The 27,611-nt window shown below is 37.4% G+C and overlaps 2 protein-coding genes across 3 annotated transcripts; one reads left to right on the plus strand and one right to left on the minus strand.

Moving 5' to 3' along the window:
• LOC109094139 (oxysterol-binding protein-related protein 2-like) lies at positions 1–12,214 on the minus strand. 2 transcript variants are annotated; one of them, XM_019107814.2, is made up of 15 exons: positions 12,063–12,143; positions 11,831–11,932; positions 8,381–8,478; positions 8,192–8,303; positions 8,021–8,096; positions 7,724–7,858; positions 6,626–6,723; positions 6,336–6,518; positions 5,943–6,050; positions 5,680–5,769; positions 5,343–5,469; positions 3,506–3,625; positions 3,283–3,406; positions 3,109–3,199; positions 1–2,561 (listed from the first exon to the last, which is right to left on the minus strand). In XM_019107814.2, exons 3-15 carry the CDS (start codon positions 8,415–8,417, stop codon positions 2,459–2,461), a joined length of 1,404 nt encoding a protein of 467 aa, XP_018963359.1. In that variant the 5' UTR covers positions 8,418–8,478; positions 11,831–11,932; positions 12,063–12,143; the 3' UTR covers positions 1–2,458. The 2 variants fall into 2 exon arrangements, with proteins under 2 accessions (XP_018963359.1, XP_018963358.1); XM_019107813.2 differs by lacking the exon at positions 11,831–11,932 and having other exon boundaries at positions 12,063–12,214.
• Positions 12,215–13,752: 1,538 nt separating this feature from the next.
• LOC109093767 (protein SOGA1-like) lies at positions 13,753–26,934 on the plus strand. Its single transcript, XM_042750284.1, has 11 exons — positions 13,753–14,774; positions 15,886–16,110; positions 17,735–17,890; positions 19,719–19,784; positions 19,937–21,082; positions 21,889–21,969; positions 22,231–22,392; positions 22,556–22,807; positions 24,444–24,487; positions 24,572–25,943; positions 26,567–26,934. The coding sequence occupies exons 1-11, from the start codon at positions 13,980–13,982 to the stop codon at positions 26,711–26,713; spliced, it is 4,446 nt and encodes a 1,481-aa protein (XP_042606218.1). The 5' UTR covers positions 13,753–13,979; the 3' UTR covers positions 26,714–26,934.
• Positions 26,935–27,611: the final 677 nt, after the last annotated feature.

A 27,611-nucleotide genomic window follows, 5' to 3' on the forward strand; every position in this document is an offset into this window, starting at 1 on the left:
TTTTCTTTTTCTGTTATGTGTTTAATGACATTGACTTTGATGAAGATCAGTTCACATTTTAGGTCAAATTAATGCAAAACAACATAATATTTCACAAACGTTCTCACCATCAAACATATGCCTGAAGCTGAAGCTTCTCCCAAATGTTTTTTGTCAGAAATTTTGAACTGATACTTGTCAATTCCCTTTAAACACAAAAGAGCAAAATGAAATTTCTTTAATTAGTGAGTACTCACATATATTATTAATATTGCTAGTTTACAAATGAGCAGATTCATAAGACCGTTTAAGTGCATTTCATGTGTTCTATACAAATGTAGTAAAAAGTCACAATACATCATGTACAATTATGTAAATCAATCATAGCACCACAGTGGTATAAATTTGGGCTTCTATCTGTGAAATTCACAACAGAAACGATCGATCCCTAGTGTCCCGACCAATATCAACAGCTTAATAAGAACACAGACAGAATGACTTGAAAATTCTTAGTGTATGTTTGCTTTACATAGTTGCATTCACTGTGACCAGATTTACTTGTGTATTAACTTGATGTGATTGCTACAGGAATCGCTGATGAACATGGCACAAAATCATGAGACAATTGGGGATAAGTTGTTTTTTAATGTCTCATGATTTTAAGGGCTTTAAAAGACTTTACGTTAGAAGCTGGTGGAATAATATACTCATATTTCTAACCGCTAGTAAGCATTGATAGTGAGATTAAATAATTTATGTTTAGACATGCCACAATATAGTGTAGAAAATACAGAGGGAAATAAATTGTAGTTAACTCTTTCATTTAAAGTATGCCATGGCCCGAAGCTTGGCATTTGTAATTTCTAATTAAAGATAAATAAAATATTGTGCTACACAGCAGATGATGAGCTTCCATTAAGTGTAGATGATAACCATTTCTAATAACTATATAACAGTGTTATTAATCACTGCAGTCACACCTAACCAACTTTATGCTGTGAAAAACAGCCAATAATAGTGTGAAAAACCATCAGAAAAAGTACTAGCATGCTTGACACCTTTGCGCTAGGTTAACCAAAGTATTTTACATAAACAGTGGAGCTTATTGACACATTAAATTGTACAATTCATAAACAGACAGACATTCCCATCAATGTTTGCATAGCTTCTGAGATTTGTGAGTGTTAAAATCACAGTATTGTTTAAAGTTTCGAAATTAAAGACAGCGGTGTCTTTCATGATCCTCTGAGGTCATCTTGTCTACGATTTGTATGAAAAAAATGAGTCCTTGCAGAATGAAATTTGCTGTATGGCAGAAAGCATGTGAACACATTCTGAGCATTTTTGGTACACATGAATATATGTGTGTGTGTGTGTGTGTGTGTGTGTGTGTGTGTGTGTGTGTGTGTGTGACATTCGTGAGCCATTAAGTGCTGAAATAAAAAGAAAGATTAGCACCCATCTCCATTTCATTCACAAGGATGTATCACTCAACAACGCAGTCCTGACGAGTTATATGGCTTTAGTTTCTATAAGAGAAAAGTCTCTTTGGCAACCATAAACACTCAAAACAGCAATAGGTTTTGTGTTATTTATGAGTTTTTTAACAATTAAAAAAACACCCTTTTTTTTAACCCGTAAACATTTTTCATGAGCAGCTTTCATTTTTGTCTGTCAAACAAAAACTAAACAGATCTAAAATATATCTAAATGTGTGAGGAATGAGAATATTAGGTTTAGTAAACTCCCCTGTACAATGGAGATGGTGAGAAATTGCCCAAGAGCCTAATCAGTGAGATATAACCGTAATTTATGGTAAAACAAAAAGTGGGATAATTCAGAAAAATAAACTCGTTTTCATTCCAGGTACTCAAAATCAGGCAGAATCTTTAAATGTGAAGTTCCTGCACATCATGCATACCAAAAACAGAGGTCATATTTTTGAGATAAGGAAAAAGCATATTATAGAGATGATAAAATAGCATTAGTTTGAACAAAAACACAAAATTATGCTCTCCTAATAGGTTCTGAGCAGCCTCACATTATAATAATGACACAAAAAATCTTCACAGATGGCACTGCAGTGATGCCATCACTAACCACTTGTACCCATAAAATGAACACCTGAGTGTAACTAGCAAGACGCATGGAAAGGTAAGTTAGCACATACTGTACATAAACTAGCAATTTCTAAACATACTAAGGTTTGCACAGAATGTTTACACTAACATACATAAAGAAAAAAAAACTAAATAATTAAGGTATTCCCTACCTTTTAAAATAAATAAATCTGTTCACACTGAATTTCCAGATTCTAGTAAAGAGTAGAACTCTTGGAGAGGCTTTGTTCAAAAACTGTTCATATGAATCTCACATTCCAATGAAAAATATGAAAAGAGCTTAAGGAGAGGAGATGATATGGATTGAGTGAAGGAGAGCAAAGGATGAATCTCAAGATTTTTCAGTCTTCCTAACCGAATCAGTAGATGTCTGGAAGGTGAGGATATCTCCTGTCAAAATAACCACCCTTGTAGATCCAGTCTGAAGCTCCAGTGTAAGGATTCTTGCCCTGCTGGAACCATCTGAAAGATGGGAGGCCAAGAAGGTTATAAAAATAAAAAGCCTATTCAAAATCCTCACAGAATTATTATTATTTTTTTAAACTTATATATTAACCTTTCAAGATGGACATACTAAAAGGGTTTTAAATTGTGGTATCTGCTTCTGTTTTTGAATGTTAATATTTCAATTAGCAGTCTCAGAACTGGCTGGCTTCATTAAAAATGTTCAATGCCTGTGGTTGGTCAGTTTGAAATAGTATAATTTTAAATTTAAACACAGATACAAGTGTGCTTTAGATAATGCTAAAACTCTAAAATAAAATAAATAAAATAAAATCTAAAATGGATTCAGGGTTGACGGTTAATTCCCAAAGAGAACTTAAATCAGCACAAATTAATTATGTATGAAATATACACGACTCGGTCTGTCTTCATTTGATTTCATGAGAAGCTTTCATTTTTGTTTGTCAAACAAAAACAAAACAGATCTTAAATATTTCTAAACATGAGAGGAAAGAGAATATGCAAAATGAGGACCCAAGGCAAAAAAATCAATTCAAATACTCGCCTCGTAGACCATTCTTCCTCGTCTTTAGCACGCTCTCTTCTGGCAGCTCTCTGCTTCTCTTCCAATCTCTCCTTCTCACGACTTGCAGTATCTGGGATTTAAGAATAGCTTTTAAATTTAGGGGTAAAATAAGTACAGGAACATACAGAAGACAGCTTAATATGAGAGAGATACCAATATCCCCATTCTCCATAGCTCTGATGTCAGGTCGCAAGCGACAGTCTGTCGGTGCAATGACTCCAATCATGCCAGGCTCCAGCTCATTAAGCGTCATGGCAAAGTTGGTAAAATTATACATCTAAACAGAATCAAGGATAAAAAGAAAAGTACAGAGAAATTAAGCATAACATGCAATCACGCAAGACAGATGTTGGAGTCATTGGGGGCTTGGGGTTACCTGTGTTGAGTTTGGCGGTCGAGGGGCTACTCTCCATAGCAGCGTACTGCCTGGGATCATAGTGACTGTCTCCTGAACATCTGGCATTTCATCTGCATCATCACCCCCTGTACTCTGCTCCTGATCACAAGCAAACAGCACTTCCATTAATAACCCATAATATCTTACATACATATAAAAACCATTAAACGTTACAGACAAAGCAAGATCTGGAAGCAAATGTACTAGAAAAAACTAATTGAACTACAAACTCTACTATAATGGTGGCTCAGTTACTGTAGCTACACTGATAAAAACCCACTTTTTACCTCTTTACCTTCACATCTCACAGAAACTGCATGTTAACAGAAAGAAGGGAAACAAAAATTGACTTCCAGCAAACACACTGCAGATCATTTTAGTTACACTATTGTTCAGTTTGGGGACAGTAGTTGTTTTTGTTGTTGTTTTTTTTGTGCAATAAATTAAATCAAAGGTGACAGTAAAGACATTTATAATATTGCAAAATATTTCTAATAATACTGTTCATTTCAACTTTCCATTCATCGAAGAATCCTGAAAACAATATATCACGGTTTCCACAAAAAAGAACTGTTTACAACATTGATAATAATCAGAAATATTTTCTGAGTACCTAATCAGCATATTGGAATGATTTCTAAAGGATCATGTGACTATGAAAACCAGAGTAATGGCTGCTGAAAATTCTGCTTTGCCATCACATGAATAAATAAAACTTTAAAATATAGTCAAATTGAAACAAAACTGTAACAATATTTATTTTGTTGGGATGAAATGAAATTTATTTTCGTGGATGAAGTGTAAGAATATTTCTAGGGATGCACCAAAATTTTAATTATTGGCCCCCCTGTGTATAATTTGCTTCTTTTTGTTGAATTTATATATTTTTGTATTTGTTTATTTGTTTGTTGTGTGTAATTTGCTTCTTTTTGTTGAATTTATAAATGATTCTAAAAATGTTACTGAGAAAACTGACGAGTACCAGTGTTTCAGCTCACATTTTCCTTGTGTGTTGGACTTTGAACCCTGGCGCTGGGAGCTCGTGCAGTCAGTGCTGTTTGAAAACGTGCTTGTATTAAAAAACATAGCATTCTGCAGTTTTACTAATTGTTTAAGGCCATTTCACAATTTCAATCATCATACAGTAAGCAGCAGCAACAACCACCCCTTCCTCTTTTTCATCGAAGACATGCGATGCAGTCTTGCAGTCGGTGCTTATATAATGATTTTTGCGTCTGTCTTTGACCCTTTTAAATGCCTCCAAACTACTGACAAGTTTGCTGAATTAATGCGCGCCTGTATTTTATCATGTCACGTCATTGTTCGGTACAATTTATTTGGTCTTTTTGCTTATTTATTTATTTTTTTCACAGAACACGGAAAGAGCTTTTTTTGGCCAAGCGCTTTCGGTTGCCAAACATTCGGTGCATCCCTAAATATTTCACAATATTACTTTTTTTACTGTATTTTTTTATCGAATAAATGCAGGTGAGTATACGAGTCCTCTTTCAAATTCAAAATCATTCAAAAAAATAAATAAATAAAAATCTTACAGACCTTAAACATATAATAATACATTTTAAAAATATTTCACAAAAAAAAAAAAAAAAAAAACTTGAACAAGGAGTTTGTTTGTATAGTTACATAAAAATGTATAGTGCTCTCTTCTAAGAGTTAGCAAACAGTCTCTATTGTGGTAAGTGATGAAGCCTCTATCTGAGAATGCGTGAGAACCCTTTTGGACTTCCATGTGAAAACAGAACAGAAAATAGATCACAGCTCTGCAGTAAGAGATAAATGACTTAACGCTTTGTACCTGCTTGTGTTTCTTGGAATCTCCTCCGCTTTTCTTCTCTGCTTTCTTGTTGGCTTCGTAGACTTTTGGCTCAATGCTATACACGCACTCAGTCCACTTCCCATAGATAACCTGATGCTTCTTTTTACTGAAATAGACCCAGACAAAATGAGTCACAAACACAAGCATCAAATCCAGAAAAAAGTACATCAGAAATGCCAAAGTACATATACAATCCAGCTGTAAAAGACATTGCTGATGCCTTTAGTGCTACAGACACAAAGTGGATGTGCAGAGTGAACTCTACAGGCTGGGTGCCAGATATACCCACTGACATTTGATACGAATGACTGCTCACCTCTTGTCCTGGATATGTCCCTCTACCCTATGCAGCTCTTTGCCAAACATGCCGCATGGCTTAAAATTCAGCACACACTTGTCCCCAGTGCTAAAACGAACAGAGAGAGTTCTCAGTCAAAAATAAGGGAATGAGTGAACATTAATCCACGTGTGACATGGAAAGATCACAATGCAGCCTGTACGACAACAATATTTAAATGCTAAAAAAGGTTACAAATGCAGGCAGAATATTTAGTGTAAGTAAGGAAAGAGATGAAGTACCTGTGGTTGACAATCTCCACTGTCCCATACTGCTCAATCCACAGTTTACCCAGAATAACGTTATGCACACAGCACATAGGGTTCGTCCATGTGTAAGCTTCTCTGTGTCTGAGAGAGAGAGAAAAAGAGTTAAAAAAATAGCTCAGCCAAAACTTACACCCAAAAAATCTCTTCCATACACATACGAAACATGCTAAATAATAAATGGACATTCCAGCATGTTACTTATCTAGCAGATGATGCTTTCCAAAGCAAGTTACAGTACACTAAGGGCAGAGAAAGGCTACTGCCTTGCTCAAGAGTCCAATGGTACTTGAGGATCTCAATGACTCTCCAGCTCCAATAAAAAGGTGATCATATTATACTTAGTGATGTCACATAAATAAAACTCACTTGGAGAGCTCAAGTGTCATAGTGCCTTTAGGCTCTGCCTCCACACTCTTCCCCCAGAATTTCAGTTTAGGGTAGATGGAGCCGTGAAATGAGAAGTCCTGATTGAGTGACTCTGAATAGAAGGCGCTGATTGGTGGATGGTGGCTCACCTGTTCTGAGATCATGCGGTAACCCTCTTCATCCCTGAGCACAGATATTCAAATTATTGGTGCAGGCTAATTTGGATTTACATATTCAGCTTTGTAGTAGATGATGAATAGTGTTTATGTCCAAATGTTCTTCAGATTTACCTTGTAAGTTCAAAAGTCTCTCCTAATAAAGGGTTAAAAGGTTTCCCAGTTCTGTCCCATTGTGATGCAACAGCAGAAATGGCGAATGCGGCAACAAGCTGACAAAATGAGATGCAATTGCGTAATAAGAATTTGTTGAGTATTCCATGCACGCACACATACTGTATGAGAACAAAATATAAAGGAGGCAAGGTTTCTGCAGGTTTTATGAAGGCACTTTTTCAAGCCCTTTTTAAAACCAATAAAGAAAATGTAAGGAATACATTATAAGTTAACAATATCAATATGTTCTCTAAATGTAAATATCTAGAGAGCACACAATGAGAAACGCTTTAAAGTTTGAAAATACAACTACCATTAGATCTCTGTTACATTTTTATTCATTTTACAAAAAAAACAGCTTAAAGGGATACTCCATTCCAAAATGAAAATTTTGTCATTATTCACTTACCCCCATGTCGTTCCAAACCCTTAAAAGCTCTGTTCGTCTTCGGAACACAATTTAAGATATTTTGGATGAAAACACGGAGGCTTGAATGTGTCCCATTGACTGCCAAATAAATAACAGTGTCAAGGTCCAGGAAAGTGATTTTTGTTTTCTTTGTGTACAAAAAGTACTGTCATCGCTTTATAATGTTACGGTTGAATCACTGATGGCAGATGGACTATTCTGACGATGCTTTTCATACTTTCCCGGAAAGCTTTTACGGGTTTAGAACGCGACAAAATTTTCATTTTGCAGTGGAGTAACCCTTTAACTGTAAAATAACTTTTTAATTGTACCTTCTGATGGCTTGTTTTCTGAGAAACCGAGAAAAAAAGTTAATGGTTAACAAAAACAAATATCTGCAAGTTTTCATATCCCACTGAAAGATATTTGCTCTTTTTTTTAAGCATTAACTTGCTTAATTTTGTTCTCAGAAAACAGAGGATAAATGTATTCTAATTTAAGGCATTTTTAGGTATTTTTATAGGAAAACAAGCCAAAATACTGTGGAACATTCACATTTTTTGAAGTGTAAGCAACATTGAGCAACTTTTCAAGGCCTTCATTTGTGGAAGGGCAAATTAAGACTTCTTGAGCCTTGAGGCACTAACCTGCATCCGCTCTATAGAATCAGAAAGTGTACAAGCTTTATGAATGAGGTATGTATGTTCCATGTACTCTGTAATCCTCTGCAAGAAGCTCAGCGGTTCGTTGAAAACAATAGGCATTGTTATCTTGGACAGCTCCTGCAAAGATAAAGTATTCCCAGATAGAAATAGCTTGGCATGTGGATGATGACACCACAATCTAAATAACATGTCTCTCTTTTACAATTTCATATTTCATGCTTTGTTTGAATGGAGAACTTCTGACTGAGCTGTTTTTTGGTCAAAGTAGCTTGTGCTCACCATTCCAATGCATTTCTTCAGAAAGCCCCATACACTAAAATCATTTCTGGAGAACATGGGCGCTGGCAGAGTAGTCCTGAACACACAGACACACACATAAAATTCATTACACTGTTCGGCGGATAAACATCTTCACATTTTGTTTCCTGCAGCTGGATATTATTTCATTACCGCCTCTCCCATACTCCATTTTCAGATGGCACCTTGCCATTCACCGTCTGCTTGCTCTCATAGACACAGGCATCTTTAAAGCTGACTTCACACGAGTCGTCTGATTCTAAACCTGAGACAGAAGAGAGATGTAGCTATAGGTGACAGGTGATAAAAATGTGATGTACAGTACTAAACCTCATCACATACCTGTCTCAGCATCATAGAACTCTTCCTCGCTGTTCATGATGGACAGTTACTGCTGCTGATGTCAATCAGAATGCATTGTTTCACAGCTTGAATTTGATCTGTAGATCAAACCAGAGATTAATATTGTAGGTTTGCAAATTAAAAAGACATAAATCTGAACCTCATTAGTCCGACTTATAAAAATGAATCATTAACGTATTGTAGACTACTTCTATGCCGTATACCTGGAACATACTGGCTACTAATGCTGGCCTACTCTCTATATCCATTCCCTTACTGAACACACAGAAAAAATCCAATCATCTCACTGCAGTCTTTAAACAGCTGTGCTTGGCAAAACCATCTGATGAGAATGTCCGACCAAGCTAATCCTTTAATGGTCAATGGCAGCTCATAGCAGAGAGAGAGAGAGAGAGCGTGTCAGCATCCGATTGTCATTATTGCAACTGACTGTACCGATTCACAATGTTGGCTTAATTAAAGAAAGGACGCCATTCAGGGATTATGACGCAAATGTCCTGGTAGGGTGTGCATAATAAAGAAAATAAAAACTCAAATGAAAACATATTTCTTAAGAGTTCTCAGAATTTTTTTATAAATGTGCTTTTTGTATTCAAGTTGGCATTATATGGTTTGAATGCCATATTTAATAAAAGTAGATTAAATTCATTTAATCAAATATATATCGTATACACTACTGTTAAAAAGTTTGGGGTCGGTAAGAAGTCTCCAATTACTAGAAGGCCAATTATTTCAATTTTTAAATACCTTTTTTTTTTTTTTTTTTTTTAAATATATATATTATAATTTATTTTATTCCTGTGATGGAAAAGTTGAAATAGTTTCACATCATCTTTCAAAAATCTCATTTGTTGAATGGGTGATGAAGAAATTGCTCATTACATTACTTTCAGTATCATGTTGAAAACAGTTGTGCTGCTTAATATTTTTGTGGAAAGCAAGATACTGTACATTTTCTCTAGATGTTTTGTTGAATAGAAAGTTCAAAAGAAAAGCATTCATTTGAAATTTAATTTTTTGTAACAACGCAAAATATGCTTTAAATTTGCTTACAAATATTTTCCTTTTTTCTGCATGTTGGTTTTATCTTTCCACATGATTTAAATCACACCAGATGACAAACAAATGTTTCTTAAATATTTTCAAAAATTTTGTTAAAAACTTCAAGAAGTAATGGTAAACAATTATGGCAAAATATTTAACACACTTCAAGAATGAAATTATTTTAATGGGTTTTTTTTCTTCTAGTCATATCAGGAAAGTTGACATTTTTTAATTTATGCACCCAAAAAAGTAATCAAAATTAATTTTAATTTGATTTAATAAAAAAATTTAAAAAATGATTACAACGGTATATTCAATGTATGAATTGCATTGTAATATATTCTTGAATAAATTAATAAACCGGACATAAATAAGCATCATGTCTTTGACCCACACACAAAGAGTAACAGATATAGGGAGCTAAAAGGGAAAACTCTTGTTCAGACAGCCAATTATACAGGTGTCGATGAACAAAAATGCAAAGCAGTTTAAAAAACTATTGACCATATAACGGAGGCAGGCATAAATGCAAAGCAGCATAAAAAACTATTAGCCATATAACGGAGGTGGCCACCATGCAAATTATTTGGAACTCAGAAAGGCAAAGCAGCCACTTAACAAGCTGACAGCTATCACACATTCAAACACCCATGTGGTAAACTGCCAACAGAGGAAGTCTTGGCTGGCTCAGCAGCACGTAGCCCTGGTCGTTTTGCAACCGCACAAATTTAAGGTAGCACAACTGAAATGAATGTAGACTAGAGGTGGCTGTGACTGACCGCACGCTTTGGGCTGGAACAAAGAAAGCCTTGGGCTCTTAATGTGAAGGATAGGGTGCAAGGCAGCCAAACTGTATGAAGCTACAGTACACAAGACAGACCGACAAAGATCATTTCACAATGCTGGCTTTGGAAAACAGCTTTCAACTGTATTATTTAAGTTCCTGTTTTGTTATGAAACAAATGTTATAATACAATATTTCTATATAATATCATCTAATTCCATTTACATAAACACAAACATTGCACAATATACAGTACAAAAAAATTAAAATAATGACACTATATACCTTACCAAAACAGACTGTAACAGTATTATTTAATCATATATGTTTAAAAAAAAAAAAAAAACTTGTTGACTACAAAACCTTTTTACACTTTCTTTCAAATATTTCCAAATAATCAGATAAACAATAAACCCTATAGTCTTTCAGCTAAAGGGAACGGTTGGATGAACGTCTTTCGGCTGTGATGGACTGTTATAACAACAATAAACAAAAAAAACTAGTCGTACGACTGACTGGAAAATGACAGCGCTACAGATCAATGGTGACTAAGACAACCACATAAGTGGCTGGTTCTCAGAAAACGTGGCACAGTTCCTGGTGGTTGTGCCGGAAGAAAATACTGCACCAGACAGTAGTTTTGGAATTTATACTGACCTGGATGCACAAAGTTATTTTATTAACTAACAGCAGTTGCAGGTTCACAGTCGTAACTTATATATATAAAAAAAAAAAAAAATACTACGTTAAACATAACTTATTAGTGGTAGCAATACAATAAAGCAGATTTGTCTAGACTGGTGTCACTTGTGAATATAGTTTAGGGTCTGTAAGATTTCTGAAAGAAGTCTATTAAAGCTCATTAAGGCTGCATTTATTAAATACAGTTAAAACAGTAATATAAAATTGTAAAATATTATTACAATCTAAAATAATTCTTTTCTGTTTTACTATATTTTAAAATGTAATTTATTCCTATGATGGCAAAATTTTATTTTCAGCAGCTGTCACTCCAGTCTTCAGTGTCACATCATCTTTTCTAATATGCTGTTTTATGCTAATTAATGTTTGTGGAAACACTGATATATTTTTCAGAATATTTAAATGAGCAGAAAGTTCAGAACAGCATTTATTTGGGGAAAAAAATAATTTAAATGTATCTACTCTCACTTTTTTTAAATCAGTTTAATACATCTTTTTATAAAACCTTTTGTTTTCCCTCAATGCACCGCTCCACAGTATGTGCTCTTCTCAATCAAGTCAAAATGCATTCCCAGAATTAGTACTGCTGTCAACTAAAAGATGGATCATAGTAGCATCTTTCATCATAAGCACAGGTGTAATGAGTGTCAGCCAAAACAGTGGAGTAGATTAAACCCATCAAAAGTACAGTTCAATCAGTTGATTCAGTATATCATTTAAAAGACATAGAACGCACTGCTTAGTACATGATCACATGCAGCACCATATTAACACAACACACAATCTACATCCACCCATCCTCACTGCCAAATGATAGCTATCCGTGCATGAGGGCAAGCTGACATTCAAGTTATGTCCCGTTAGATATACAAACACATCAGATACTATGAATAACCTGCCTCGCGCGGCATCTCCAGGCTAGATCTACTGCGGGCGGAAGGCACTGGGTGTTTGGCTTGAGCTGTTTTGACCCGCGTTAGCCGCTAGCAGTGAGCACTGACCTATAATAAACCCGCATATTACTCATCAACCCGTTTGATATCGTCAAAACCTTCAAGAAGGCACAAAATAACACGACGTATAACGTCGATCTTGCGTAGAAGGCTGTATACTGTTCGTGTGTCGCGTTACCTTTCAGTTATGTAAAGCTGGGTCGCTCCTTTCTCCGGTGGGACAGAAAACAAGCGCCCAGTTTGGGAAGACTGACAGCGGGGCGGATACATTTCGCCAGGACGGGAGGAAAAACTGGATTGGAGTGGTACAAACGAAGTTGGGCGGGGCGACGTTTGATTGACAGAAGCAGTAGCCTATTGTGAAAGAAGCCCTCTCAGCGAACGCACGATATTAACCTTTCGAAGGGGCGGGGTTATATTGAGGTTACATAAAAGGGGTCGGTACTAAAAAGGCAGGGATGTGGGTTATTTATAATCCTAACAATAAATATCGCCGTAGGCTATGGCAGTGGCGCTCCTTGATTTTAGGGTGTGAATAAGAAAAATCAGTAAGAAGCTATAGAAAATATTCAATGAATTCACAAATAGACAGATGTTTTACAACTACATTGCATATTTTGAATTCTTATTTGTGCTGTGAAACAGGACCAGAAGTTTGTGGGGCCTTTGATAAGAGCATGAAAATAAATTAGGTCCAATAGTGTAACATATGGTTTCTTGGTTTTAAGAGAAAGCATTTTGCTTTCAATTTTAATCACATGGACTTTTTTATGCAGTTCAAATCATACAATATGCAGTAACTTAATTAAAATAAGCTTAGAAAATGATAAATAAGGCATTTAATTTAAACATAACTTTATGTAAATGTTAAAAAGTTCATTTTGTGCAGCAAGAAACTGGAGAAAAACTGTGCAAGATATAAGTGAAAGTGTAAGAACATAAGTGAAAAACGTGCAGTTTGGGGAAATAATGGAAAAATATAACAAAAACATAACTAAATATTTAAAATAGGTCCAAAATACATCAAAATATATTACAAATACAAATAAAATAGTTGGTATATCTGCAAATTACTATTTTTAATAAGCAATAATTTATTTAAACAATAAGCTGCAGAGAAGAAAAAAACGACTAGTTTTAGTGATTAGCCTCAACATTTATTTCATGCAATCAGGGCTTTTGTGTGTCCACTTCTGGTTATGTTTTGTTAGGCATAGTAAAAAACAAACAAACAAACAAACAAAAACTGTAATGTTTGATGTAATTTGGATTCCAGCGGGGAATTCATAATGTAATAAACCAGGTTATACTAAACAGATTATAATCATTGCAATATTAATAAATATTCTTGTGTCGGAAGGAAGTTGATATGCCCCTGCCTTGGCGACAGCCCACATTACCTGAATGCGTCGAAACTTTACTTTCATTTGAAGCCACTAGATGTCAGCGGAGCAATGTTAGGATATTTTCAGCTCCGTGCCACTGAGAAGCGTGAATTTTGATAAACTGTTTTCCTTTTGAAATCGGTGTATATATTTAGAAAAGAGACTTACCCAACCCATGAATCAAATAACTTACATCTTATTAGATTTTATTAATGAATAACACAGATACTGTTACCGATTTCAGTCATAAGTGTTCATTATAGGCCATCATATGCAAAATAGCCGATTACTAAATTAATATTGAACAAATATGCATGGGAGAAAACTAACATATTTTATGCTAGTAAAACATTGTTTTGGCATTATTGTAGCTGTTCGTAATAATGCCAGTAAAGCAGAGTTGTCTGTGACTCAGAGTGAGAGAAAGAGAGAGTGTAAGCTCCTGTTTTTGGGGCGGAGATTTCAGAGTTTTTATAGCACATGGCCACACAGTACAGATATTCACTCAAACGCTGGAGCGACGGCTTTACCCGGATTTACCTTAACTTTACCTCATCTCACACAAACCCTTGAGAGGATTCTGCTGGAAGCGTTCATCTCATTACAGGCTATTAATCGTCTTTGTAAAAAAAAAAAAAAAAAAATCAAAAACAAACAAAAAAGAATGCAAGGTAAATGAGAGGAAATTATCATATTTGAAAGCCAACACAATGACAAAGACAAAAGTTGATGCAAATCCTGAGTCTAATGCACGCTCATCCCATCACGGACGGGACGGGCAGGATAAAGCCTGCGGGGACGCGAGCGCGAGCAGCCAGCAGCCGTCAAGACAAATCCACCGGCATCATATGCAACACATGACGTCAAAACAACCCCAGGCGAACGCTTGGTCTAAAATCATCCCAGCAGCAGCCTCACAGAGCAAAACCAACGAGGTTCACTCTAGGAAACCAAAGCGTGGAGCATCTGTCACGCCAGACATCCACACGGGGAAAAAGGAGATGAGACCAGAGTCGAGAAAAAGCTCCGATAGCAATCGCAATAAATCGTGCGGGAGAAGAAAGCTGTCGGATGGCAGCATCACGTCTGATGACCTGAGTAAGGACTCTGGCTGTGCTACCGGGAAACTGTCATCCACAGACAGCAGCTCTGAGATCTCGGACGCATCTGAGGAGCATAAGCAGTCCACTGATGCCCAGTCACAGTATGATGAAGTCTGTCACACAGGTAACGACAAAGAGATGATGGACGATTCAGCTGAGCAGATATTATCAGAACACAGAGAAGAAGAGTGTCTGATTAATGCCACCCTGTCTCCAGGGTTTGGCCTCGGAGAGGGAAGCATCTCTCCTGGAGACCAGAGGTCCTACGTTTCTCTGGACAGTCGCTTGAACTTGAGCGCGTCTGTGGCATTTTCAGATCTGACTGGAGACTTTGCTGATGGGGTGCATGAGGATCTGCTGAGAGAGATTGATGACCTAAGATCAGAAAATGAATATTTAAAGGTGAGGTTTGTTGATTAATTTATTAATTAATTTATTTGTTTGTTTATTAATTCTAAATGGTCATGCATGGTGTTAATTATGCTTGGGAGGGTTCAGGTAGGTAAAGTGGGACACATTTCATATTTCCTCTTTAAATACAAGACAATCAAATTAAAGTCATTTATAATTGCCACGAGGGTCTTTTGTCATTGTGACAATGTTTTGTTTTGTCACATAGTGGACATGAGCAAGCATCTGACTGATCTCAAGGAGTGCATATGGAAAATCCACCAAATGAAGATGCTTTTCTAAACATAAACATTGTAGTTTTTAACAGATGTATGAATTCTGCTACCAAAACGATGTATTGCTGTACAATTGCATTTAATTATTTGTGAGAATCTGTTTTAAGTACCTTCACTTTACCCATGTTAGATAAAGGAGAGTATAAATGCAACCTGTTTTGATGGATTATGACTATTAAGCATCTAATATCATCAGCCAACATGGCATAAATCATGTCATATGATGTGCTGCACTATGTAAAAGTAAATCAAAACAATCCCACAGTGTCTACTACATGTATAATACATTTTAACAGTCACATAAACAAAGCAAAAATAAATTGCACGTGATATGGCTTATACAGTAAGATTTACTCTCTTCTTAGAAGATTATACTTTCACTAATTGGCTCGTGTCATCCCTCATTGTATTGACATGCAACAGAAGGACGGGTTCACAGTGAGAACGAGACAAGCTTTACTGTGATTAAGTGCAAGGTGTCTCAGTAGAAATCAAGAAGTCAACAGAAGTGCCACCAATGCATCCAAGAAGAGCAGCGTGTCATTCTTGGCATGCACCCCTAGTTCTGTGGGTTAATGCGAACAGCATGCTGGCACTCAAGATGTAAGGCCAATACTGTCTTGGATGAGTTGGCTGAAGACTGACATTGATAGCGATATAGGAAACACCCTTTGTACATACAACTGAAGTAATATGCATTCATTTATCTCATGTTTTTCAGTCAAAAACTTCCATTTTAAAACAGTTATGGTTGCTGTAAAACTGCCACATATGATTCAATTCTATGAAATTGATGTTGACATACACAATTCTGACTGCATTTTTAGGATGAAATGGAGGAGCTCCGCTCAGAGATGCTGGAGATGAGGGACATGTACATGGAGGAGGATGTTTACCAGCTGCAGGAACTCCGACAGCAGCTGGAACAGGCCAACAAGGCCTGTCGCATCCTCCAGTACCGACTTAGGAAAGCAGAGAGACGCAGCCTGCGTGTAGCCCAGACGGGACAGGTGGACGGAGAGCTTATCAGGACACTTGAACATGATATTAGGGTGAGGATGTGCTTACAGTCATAATTTGCTGGTGTTTTCTGTGAGAAAGTCCTTGTATGAGGTCAAATAAAGCATACAGAGCAATCACTGACATTCAGGGTGTAATTAAATAGATGTTTCCCTCATGATTTGGGTGCAATTAAGCTACAGTGGTGTGTGTACAGGAAAACCACTGTTAGGGTTTTGGATGCAGTCCATGGCATTCATCGGGACAGGATGTTTATCTAAATTGCTTAACGCTTAGTGCCAGTTAAATGCTGAAAAGTAAGTCACTATATGAGTCAAAACTCTGTTTTTATGAATCAGCATGCACTCAGATGGATTGTGTAATCCTTCCATTGTGGTTTGTGACCCAAATCGTGGTACTAAGGGTTTAGTGAGAGCTGAAATATCATTTTGTTTTACAGTTTGACATGTGTAGTGAGTGGTTTTATTTTTGGAAGTGGTCCAACTAGTAAAATGAGGAGAAAAATCCTCGGTTTTCTGTTTGGCAGACAATTGGTGTAGTTCAGTTTGTGGTAGGCCACTCACAGCATAAGCATTTTTTGGTTTGAACTTCCCAGCCAATCAGCGACAGAGCTTTCTGTAGGAACGTTACGAATTAAAAACGAATTTACACAGCAGGGCGACCCATATAAAATGGCTGTTTTCTTTTGAAATCTGCTTCCAGACTATGCAAAACAAATTCCTCAGGTTTCTTCCGAACGCTTTGTCTGTGCAGGATTAACAGTGAAAATGTATTATAGAGAAACACAATGTGAAGTATACTCAAGGTTGAATGAAAGAGTGTGTGCATTTGCATGTGTGCGGTATATGTGTCAAGGACTATAGCCACAGTATCCAAGAGGGGAAGTGTCCAAGCACAGCTGCTGGTGTGTGCTGCGGGCATGTCCATGACCAGTCTATTTTAAAGGCATGTGAGCGAAATAGATACCCTCCTTTCACAAACTGGGCCAGTGTGTGTGTCCATTGCTTCTCGGCGTCCTCACTAGCACTCTGTCAAGATATTGAGTCTTCAGCAACCCCCACGGGAATGTCCTGCAATCTGATATCTAACAGCATCCTTTTCAAAGTCTGCTGTACTCCACATTTCCATCATTAACTTTTTTCACAGAGAAATATGAGTTTGTGAAGTTGCTCTTGGAACTCAATGCTGAAAATAATCGCCCTGCGATATATATAAAAAAAGAAAAGTCATATGCTGAATTCTGTGGTGTGGTCACATGCACTCTAACCATTTTCCCTTGACATTGTTTGCAATTGTTAGCAACCCCTTGAGCATCAAGAGCATGAGTGCTTTGCAAAGGGTAAGGAGGGAGATCATAGGAGAGTCGACCCATATTAAATCCCGAACAATTAATTAACCACTTTTCTTCTTCACATCCTCAATGTCACAAACCACTGCTGAAACATGGTAATTTAATCCTCATCTTGCAATGTTCCATATAAAGTTTCAGATATGTATTTTCTATAAATATAGAGCTTTGTGTGTCTTACAGTGGTCCCCAAGAGAATGAAATGACATGAGATAATTATCATATTAACATCAACATTTTTGTGGATAGTTAGCATGGACACATGGTTTGCAGTGTATTTATTTTACTCTAAATTAATATTTTCCCAGGTGGCAAAAAGCGTGTCCCTTCGCCTACACAGCGAACTTGAGGCCATTCAAAAGAAAAATTCACGGCTGGAATGGGAAAATGAGGAGTTGCGTGAACGGCTGCAGGATCTGGAGGTGGCAAAGCAGGTCCTACAGGCTGAGATGGACAAATCACAGGTGGTATGACCACAAAGCCATTGCTGTATATACATGTATACACTATTGTTCAAAAGTTTAAGATTTATGTTTTTGAAAGTAGTCTCATATGCTCACCAAGACTGAATAGTAGAAACAGTAATATTGAAATATTATTACAATTAAAAAAAAAAACTGTTCTATTTTAATATATTTTAAAATTTATTTTTTTCATGTGATGGCAAAGCTGAATTTTCAGCATCCATTACTCAAGTCTTCAGTGTCACACGAGCTTTCAGAAATAATTATAATATGCTGATTTGGTAGTCAAGATTGTTTTGTGTGTGTGTGTGTGTGTGTGTGTTTTATCAAAGTCAACAATAGTTGATCTGCTTAATATTTAAGTTTATAACATGATACAATTCTTCATGATTCTTTGATGAATAGAAAGTTTAAAAGAACAGCATTTATTTGAACATTATAATTATTTTTTAAATTATAAATGTCTTTACTATCACTTTTTATCAATTTAATGCATCCGTGCTGGATAAAATATTCATTAAAAAAACCCTGACCCTGAACTTTTGAATGGTAGCATATATATATGATTTATGCCCTATATCACTTTAAAGCAGTACTTGTTTGTTGCTTAGGCTCCTTAGTTTCATGATGCCCGTTAGGATTACAATCTGACCTTTACCCCAACTGTATGTAGTGGGTGTAACCGACAGCTGACTGCTTGGGTAGGGCACAGAATGATCTAAGGGTCTGAATTCAAAGCACAGCTGTCATTCTCACTTGTAGATGCAGTGAAGGGGAGAAGAGAGAAAAAATGGGGCAACTGAAAGGTTGAAGAGAGTGAGGAAGAAACCACTTAGAAATATATCTGAAAGGGTGATCCTTGTCCAACTCTGGCTGCAAGCCATAATACTTAAATGTGGGTCTTATGATGTTCAGTTACCACATACATGTTTGAAATAACAAGAAGGCATATTTTTTGCTTTCACTTTCTCACAATAATAAAAAATATAGGCCGCCACCATTATACCAACACCGAACAAGTCAAACTTAATTGGCAATGAAGGCCTGTAGGTCTTTAATAACGGCACGCATTCAGTTTAATCCAGGATTCAGTGCTTAGAAGTGGATCCCAGCAGCTCAGCTCAGACAGCTGCTGCCCATTCCTGATCCTCATCAGCAGAACAAATCAGCTACAACCAGATTATCAAGGCTTCGTGTGAGCCTGACACTACCTGAAACATGATTTTACACTTTTTACTCATCCATCACAGTCAAAAATCTTTTTGCAGTCTTGATCCACAAGTTAAATTACTCATTTATCATCTCAAAACATCAACCTATAATATGAGTGCTACTCTTTAGCTTTGTCTAGCACTTAACAGCTTGGATTGACTCGATAAAGTTATTTTTAACATTTAAAGAAGATAATTTGAAGTCTACATGCTCCTCCTCTGCTCTTTGTACTTTTAAGGGTTTGAGCCTCCCAGACAAAGCAGCAGACAGATAGGCTGACTCTAGCCAGCATTCTTGACATACTTGGAGCAGTATGGATGTTTGGTGTAGTAATGGAGCTGGATTTCTTGCCATCTCACTACACGAACATGACTGAGTGTGTTTATTAGGTGCATGCTTTCCTTACAGTCACACATTCCATTGGGTATTGGAATGCAGTGGACAGCAGTATGATGGAAAATAACAACTATGATTAATATAACTCAAATGAACATTTATGCCCGTAGGAGGACATCATCTTAGGGGACAAATTGCATCAACCCACCTATACATAGTAAGCTGTTATATAAGCCTCTGAAATGTCTTTGGACTAATTATGGATGTGGTGCATTCACAGAATTCTCTAAAGAGACGAAGTTTGAGATCAACATCCAGCAAGAGTGAAAAGAAGCTCTCTCCACAGGTGAGTTGGAAGTTACATTAGTCTTAATGATTGATTTGTGAAGGTTAGTGCAAGTTTGTTGCAGGTCTTGGTAGAGGGCCAACATTAGTCATCAGAGTTCCTCTGATTTTTGATATATGCCAACTGTTTTAACACACCTGTGTCTTCTACAGGATGACAGTGCTGATTTGAAATGCCAGCTCCACTTTGCCAAAGAAGAGTCTGCGCTCATGTGCAAGAAACTAACAAAGATGGCCCTGGAGAGTGAGGCGATGCGGGAGGAGCTCGCCAAATACCGTCTGCTTTACGGTGAGGTAGATGAAACCCAGGCTGCAGCGGGCGCCACTAACTCCACCCACACCCGAGAAGCAGAGGTCAAAGTTCACTTGCGGCTGGTGGAGGAGGAAGCCACGCTGCTGAGTCGTCGAATAGTGGAGCTTGAGGTAGAGAACCGTGGGTTGCGAGCAGAGATGAGTGAACTGCGTGAACGAGGAGGAGGAAGCCTGGAAGAAGAGGAGACGATGAAGGTGGCCAGTGAAGGATTAGCAGTGCCTCTCCAAACTGGGGAACAGGGGGAGATGCTTAGAGGTGGATGTCTGGATGGGAAAGAAAATGCAGATGCAACGACTACCCACAGTTATATGCAGGAGAACCAGATGCATGTAGAGGAGGATCATGTGGAGAATTCTTCTATCAGCCACATGCACAGAGAAGGGCCGATTGGTGGGGAACAGGAGCTTTCTGCAGAAACTAAAGAAGAAGACGGACAAGCTCAGTCTAAGTCAGACTGCACATTTGGTGTGAAAGATCTAGAGAGTCTTCTTGCCATCCATGACCAGGCTCTGCTTGTCAGATCGACTATCCAGCTCCTAACATCCCCAGCAAAAAATGGCCTCTCACCTACATGCACCCATAACACTCCTGCTGGTGCTCCCTACTTAGGCAAAACTGCAGTAGATCCTCAGTGCAAAACACATCAGTGGCTGTTGGACCCCATGTTGAGTCCCTTGACCAATGGATTAGAGGTGTTACAAGCCCAACTGCGTGCTCTTGTGGAAAAGTTGGAGGTGCTGTCAAACTCCAATTCAGAGCACCCTGGGCCTGTTACAGAGAAGAATATTTTGCATTTTGGCAAAGATTTAAGTGAAATGAAAGAGGATGCAAAGTATCAAGAAAGTCAAGAACTTCCATGTGAAGGAAATGTTGGAAATCACTGTAACCAGGACAGCTTAGTGCTGCTCACTCTGCAGCTCCAATGGTTCGTGCAGCAGTGGAGGCAGGGAGAGAGACCCACAGCTGATGGAAAGAGCCTGTTTGAGGTAAATTTGGCAACGACATTTGCTACTGCGGTCACGCATCTTTATCTTCGCATCTTTATCAGTGAAAATGGTTGAACTTTTCTTTGTAATGATCAATACTTGCAGTTGAAATAACAGTAAATGCTTTCCTGTAGTTCAGACATAGAGCTAGCAATGCCAAGATCAGGGCTTCTATTCCCAGGGAAAGCAAGAACCTATAAATAAATAAATGTAAATGTACATTGAATGCAAAATAAAAATGCCTACCAAAAGCATATATGAATATGTTGTGTAGGTGGGTGTTTTGTCAACTTTGGGCACTTTTTGGGCCCTTTGAATACCTAAAACACACTTTTGATTTATTTAATTCGCCCACTAACAATGTTCAATGATACAGTATATATGCATGCATTCCCATCAAATCTTTCCCATCTCATCATGTATTGTGCTAATAATGTTCTGTTGTGGAAAATACATGTTTACCATTTAATGTGTCCTAAATAGGCAGTTACATAATATTTTTCACACCATTTGCATAATTTGACTAATATATACATAGAGAGATAATCTAAGAAAATGAGAGTAAGACTGAAAATGATGCACAATAAAATATTATGTATTTATATAATCTTTAAATGCTTTTTCTGTAATTCTATATTTTTTTCATATATTTCACTTAATTAAAAAAAAGCTTTATCAGTGCCAAAATTCTTCAGTGTGACATTTTGTTAAAATAATAATATAAATAATTTCACACAATAAATGTTATTAATTGTAAAGTTTATTTTACTCAGAAACAACCAATTTTATATGTCTTTTCATTTCAGATGTATTGTCAGAAAGATCATCATCTGCTTAAGGACACAGAGTCAAAAGCATGCAATCTTCAACAGAAGTGCAACAGTCAGGTATGAAAAAGAATGAGGATTACTGGGGTAAAAATAATAGTGTTTCAACATGACTTCCAAAAGCATTTCATAGTGCAATACATTCAGCCTGAAAGAACGTCATTCAAAAATGTGCCCTTTTCATAATATACTAGCTGAACATGCCTCTTTGAGCATAGTTGCCCAATAGCATTGTTTCTTGACCTGTTAAGTCATTTCCAGTTAATCTGGTTGTGTTCCTGTTGGCCAGTGTTCATTCACCACTATATGTTCCTCTTTCAGGTAAGCAGCGCCCTGCTGTCAGACCTCAGGACAGCACTGTCGGATCTGTTCTCTGAACTTATGGAGCAGCACAGGGCAGCCCAGTTTGTCATCCGGCAGTTTGCTAACGCCAAAGCAGCGTGGGCTGTGGAGTGTGCAGAGCTCAAGAGCCTCATAAGCAGGGTGAGAACTAGAAGATCAGTTTAAATTCCCTTCAGAGAGTATCAATGAACCTGTTGTCTGCTTCTCATGTCGTCTCCTCTTCTTTCTTCATTCTTGCGTCTGTAGGGACTTATGGAGGAAATTGAAGCAGAAATGTCATCAAGCTGTTTGTGTTTGTTTATAGCTGGATGGTTCAGCTGGGAAGGCAGGAGTAAAGGGTCCATCAGACCTGAATGCGGCTTTGCAGAAGGACCACATTGAGAAGCTTCAGCACCTGTTAGCAGAGTCCTACACTGCAGTGATGGACCTGACAAGACAGCTGAAGGTCCGTGAAAGCAGCTGGAGCTCTGAGCGGCAGGAACTCCTAGAACACCTGAACCGTGTGCGTCTAGAGTGCGAAGGGTTGAAGACAGCTAAGCAAAATATAAAAATGCAGGTCAGAGCAAAAATCAGTGCAATTCACGGAAACAATAATTTACATATTTAGTGTATTGAGGAACTTTGACATGATTTCAACTGTCAAAGATCAACCATCAAAACAGGTCTTACAAGACACTTTGGGGGGGGGGGGGGGGGGGGGGGGTTATAATAAAGTTCAACAAATTTGTTCATAATTCTAATTAACTAATATTAATTTAAATAAAATGTAAAAAATTTGTAAATGCAGAAATTAACACGTTATGTAGAAAATAATTCATGATATCCAACGTATTAACTAGTGTTTGAATCAGACCATTATTATTTTTTACCAGTGTTATTTTTTAATTCTGTTAATATTTATATTTACATATTTCCACTATTTAGGTCTTTTTTTGGCATTTTTTGTGTGCCCACTCAAAATTTTGTTATCAGTCATTTTTTTAAAAAGTACTTAATACTTTTTTCAACATGCATTAAACTGATTAAAAATTACAGAATTTCCAATATTTATTTTATTATTATTTATTTATTTAATTTAAATCAGAATATCAGAATGATTTCTGAAGGATTATGTAACAGTATGGCTGCTTAAAAATTCATCTTTTTATCACAGGAATAAATTACATTTTTTTTTTTAAATAATCAAATAGAAAACTTTTTTTTCTTCTTTTCTTCTTTTTTTTTATATAATCACAGGAGACTTCTTTCAAAAACATTCAAATATCTCACAGACTCCACACTTTTGAACAGTAGTTCATGCTCTCTGCTATCTGAAGTCTGAACTATCAGCTATGAGCATGTGTGTGTGAAAAGGCCGCATGGCAACTGAATTTAGGCTAATCCCCTTTTGGGACTGTAGGACAGCAGGCGGAGTGCAGACATCAGCTTCAATCACAACTTCTGACTCTGAAAAGGGCTTATCCAAACCACAGTGACCACAGAGAGACTTATCAAGGCTCAGCTGAAGTTTAAATAAGGAGTTTACTTTCCTTTACAGTAAACGGAGGGTAACATTATGCAGGGTTCAGGGAAAGGAGACAAGAGAGAAATGAGGAAACATTATACAAAGGAACAAAGGCAAAATGGATCTTTAAATTGTCATCCTCTGGGCTTACAGCAGTTTCATTCTTTTCTTTCCTTTAAACAAAAAGTCCTGTTTATTATCATAGATGCTAATAATAAAAGTGGAATGCAGACAGTGACAGTTTGATGGGGTTAAGTAAAGCCTGGATTGGAGTGCAAAGAAATTTTGGCAATATTTTTTTTTTCATGATCCAAGGGTTTTCTTGCTGTTTTCTTTTTTTGTAATCCCTAACTATCTCTCTGACACACTTTCTAAATAAGACAGGCTTTTTCATTTCACACAGTTTATCTTAAATCGCTCATCCCTAAGCAATATGGGAAGGATTCCCTGTCTTAAAACGATTCAGTCTTTTTCTGCTGAAAGGTTATATTGCATTGCATTCCATGCAATATTTCTTGTGTCATTTATTTTAACCCCAAGTCCCTAAGTTGTTTCCTTTTATTCTTAATGTAAAATGTGTTTTTGAAGTATTTTTTTGTTATTTAATATATGATTTAATATATGATAAAATTACACAATTGAACTAATTATGCATGCACAAATAATAATCCTTCTGATGCATTTTCAGTTCCCCAGATACAAGATGTTGACCAAAGATGCAAAAATGGAGAGGTCAGCTTGATTCGTTTGTTTGCACCATAGTTTGAACTCAAATTATCTGACTGAATTCCTTAACAGAGTTTGCTTTTCCAACAGGATGCCTCTCAAAACTGGCATGGCAAAACTCAACAAGAACTGGAAGTACCTCAGTCGAGAAGCTGCCGTTCTGGACAGAGAAGACCCCTGCAAGACTTGGGACTCTCCTATCATGCCTCCCAGTTTCCCTGCTCTGAACTTAAACCAGGAGCTGACCCAGAGAAGCCACACTGCTCCAGAGAGAACCAGCATTCGTATATATTACAGCCCACCATCAGCAAAAAGGATACAAATGAGCTCTCTGATAGCAGCAGAGGAGGAAGAGCTTGAGGAGAGCCAGGAACCATATTTCAATGCTGTTTCCTGTGGCCTTGTAAACCAAGACTGGGTCGCTGCATATGAAAACTGGCTGGGTAGCCTGCCGTTTGACTGCCAAAGTTTGATGGAAAGAGATTCGAACGCTGTCATCAGTTCTACATCCTCTTCTGGTCTTCAGACCTCCAGTTTGACATCCCCTTCACGCTTGGCTTTCAATAACTTGGGCGTCTCAGCCAACCTGAGTGATGATATGAAGGAAATCACAGCCAGTGTGCTGCAAACCTCCCAATCCAGCCCTCTGGAGAGGAAAAGAGCAAAGGATTTTGGGAGCAGTATAGTGAGTGTTGTGAGCATAGGAACGCAAACTCAATCCCAACCACAGGTGACCACAGTTGGGCTACAAACCGATGGTCCTCGATGTCTTTATACTGCGAAGCACTGGTCGCCTCGAGTGACCTCATTTGTATCTTCAAGAACCCCGCAGACATCAGTGTCCCTGGAAAGGGTCCCTGGTCCAGCAGATCGGTTTCAATCACAGACCACCTCGCCAAAAATTCAACGCAGACACTCTGCATCCTCTCCCTTTTCCTCTAAGTCTTCCTCTTCCACATCCCCCTCATCCTCTTCCTCTTTCACAACATCCTCTTTGTCCTCCTCCTCATCTCTGAGCGCCTCCTCCAGGCTGGATAATGGAGTAAAAGAGCGTGGTTTGTGGGCTCTGCCGCAACGTGCTTCGACACCTAGCAGGCCGAGTTCAGTATCAGTGCAGGGCAGCGATAAACATGGTGGCCGTAAAAATGTAGGGGTTCACAAATACGGTCTGGTCCATGAGTTTCTGCGCAATGTGTGTGGTCGAGGAGAGAAGACCAACCCGGAGATGGAGAAAGCGCCAGCAGCTCGTAGGGATCACATCGGTCTGGTGGGTTCAAAGAAATCCGAGCATCCCCCGTCGCGTATACCAGCGGTGCCACTGGTCAGAAATGACAGCATCACCAAGATTGTGAACCGCAGATTTATGAAACAAAGTCAGAAAGAAGAGACGGTGTGTCAGAGCCAGATCCAAACTCAGCGCCAAATCGACAGGGGTTCAGTCAGAAAGAACAAGGGCTTGGAGGTTAGTAGCAAAGTTTAACCCATTCAATAAACATGACAAAAAACTAAATTGAAGGTTTTGAGGGAGTAATATTTCAGTGAGACTAAAATGGTTGCAAAAATAATAAGTGTGACAGTAATTTGAAATCTAGTCACTCTGGAAACACTCTGTGTGTCCATATGCGATTTTGTCATTAACAAATTATTCTTATGAATCAACCCTTTTTAGCAAGTCTGAGTGATGAAATGGCCTCGGACTCGCTTGTTAGTCACTGTATGAATCAGACTTGCTCGGAGCCATTATTGAGTTCACAACTGACTTCCTCAATAAAGTTATTTCTTGGTATGTTATGTGTAGATTTGTGAGTCAATCTGTTAACTGACATATGACAATGTCTATTTTAAAGATGCATATCACATATTTTAATTTATTTGATTTTTAACAATCAGAAATATTCTTTTAAAACAATGATATATACAGTATATGGGACACATACAATCAGGAAGATCAAATTGGAATTCATTTTTATTAAATACAACTAGAAAATATACATTATTACTATTTTGCAGAGTCTTTGTCTTAATGTCACATGAATTGTTATAATGCTGAGCGTATCTCCTTACTCTTTCCCGTCTCTTTGCCAGGATGGAGCCTGTGACTGCAGCTCACGCTCTTTGACATCCTGCTTCGCTCGACCCTCACAAAAAAACCTCCGGCACATTCACAGTCAAAACAAACCCCGCCCACACGAACACCCCGCATCCCGTGGTAAAGGTGATTCTCTTGCTTAATGGGACTGACACCATGACACTTCTGGGATCTACAGGCCTGCATGGACAGATTTCTTCAGAACTGGAATTCCCATCATTCATACATTTCTACATATTCCCCACACCTTTGATGTTTGGCTAAATTGATTATGCCTTCAGTTCCATTTTAGCATGTTAAAATCCATTCCACAAACATTAGCTTCCCTCAAAATAAGCATAAAAAAAAAAAAAAACATGAAAAAGGTTTGCAGATGCCTTCTGGGCCTGGGGTTAGGGAATTGTCTCCAGGCTAAGTCACTGGCTTTAATATTTTTTAAAAGTTTTAAATTAAATATAGGGAAATTAAATAGGGCTTGTACAGAATTAATCATGTTGTTATTGTGCTGAAGTTCCTAATTCCAGCAAGATCCAGTTTTTATTTTCTAGATCCTTGATGAACTTTACTTTGTTCAATTTAAAATAAATACAATTATGCAACATATCTTAAAACAATGTATGATTTATTATTCTTTTTATATATATAATATTTTATGCATAATAGAATGTGTGTAGAAACATTATTGTTTAAATGTTTTTAGATGCCTTATGAATGTGACCTGTTTCTCATAGCTGTCTTAAATGTAACATGACCTGTGTTTAATATCTGAAAACAACAGATTTGGGGGCCAAGCACCTTAATCAGAGACTAGGTTTGTGAATTGTAGCTATCTGAAATGTGACACTTTTTATGGCATGTTAATAAATGCAGATCCATGTCATTGTATTAGTCCCCTATTACTGTGATTTGAAGATATGTCATCCTAATAATGATATTTCAGGTTTCACTCTTTAATTGCCTGTAGCCACAAAGAGAAAGAAAAATAATGTGTTAAGTAATTTTAAATTTGCATTACTTTTAATTCAATGAAACAATATATAG

The sequence above is a fragment of the Cyprinus carpio genome, chromosome B23, assembly GCF_018340385.1.
Source record: "Cyprinus carpio isolate SPL01 chromosome B23, ASM1834038v1, whole genome shotgun sequence".
Lineage (NCBI taxonomy): Eukaryota > Metazoa > Chordata > Actinopteri > Cypriniformes > Cyprinidae > Cyprinus > Cyprinus carpio.

Excerpts from the sequence above, each read along its gene's own strand:
- LOC109094139 (XM_019107813.2), bottom strand. The coding sequence starts at position 8,417 with ATGAACAGCGAGGAAGAGTTCTATGATGCTGAGACAG. Across the intron at positions 5,770-5,942 it reads GTGGAGATTGTCAACCACAG|CACTGGGGACAAGTGTGTGC; the intron begins GTACTTCATCTC and ends TGTTCGTTTTAG. Across the intron at positions 3,200-3,282 it reads TATGGAGAATGGGGATATTG|ATACTGCAAGTCGTGAGAAG; the intron begins GTATCTCTCTCA and ends CTTAAATCCCAG.
- LOC109093767 (XM_042750284.1), top strand. The coding sequence starts at position 13,980 with ATGACAAAGACAAAAGTTGATGCAAATCCTGAGTCTAATGCACGCTCA. Across the intron at positions 19,785-19,936 it reads AAAAGAAGCTCTCTCCACAG|GATGACAGTGCTGATTTGAA; the intron begins GTGAGTTGGAAG and ends TGTCTTCTACAG. Across the intron at positions 21,970-22,230 it reads AACAGAAGTGCAACAGTCAG|GTAAGCAGCGCCCTGCTGTC; the intron begins GTATGAAAAAGA and ends TTCCTCTTTCAG.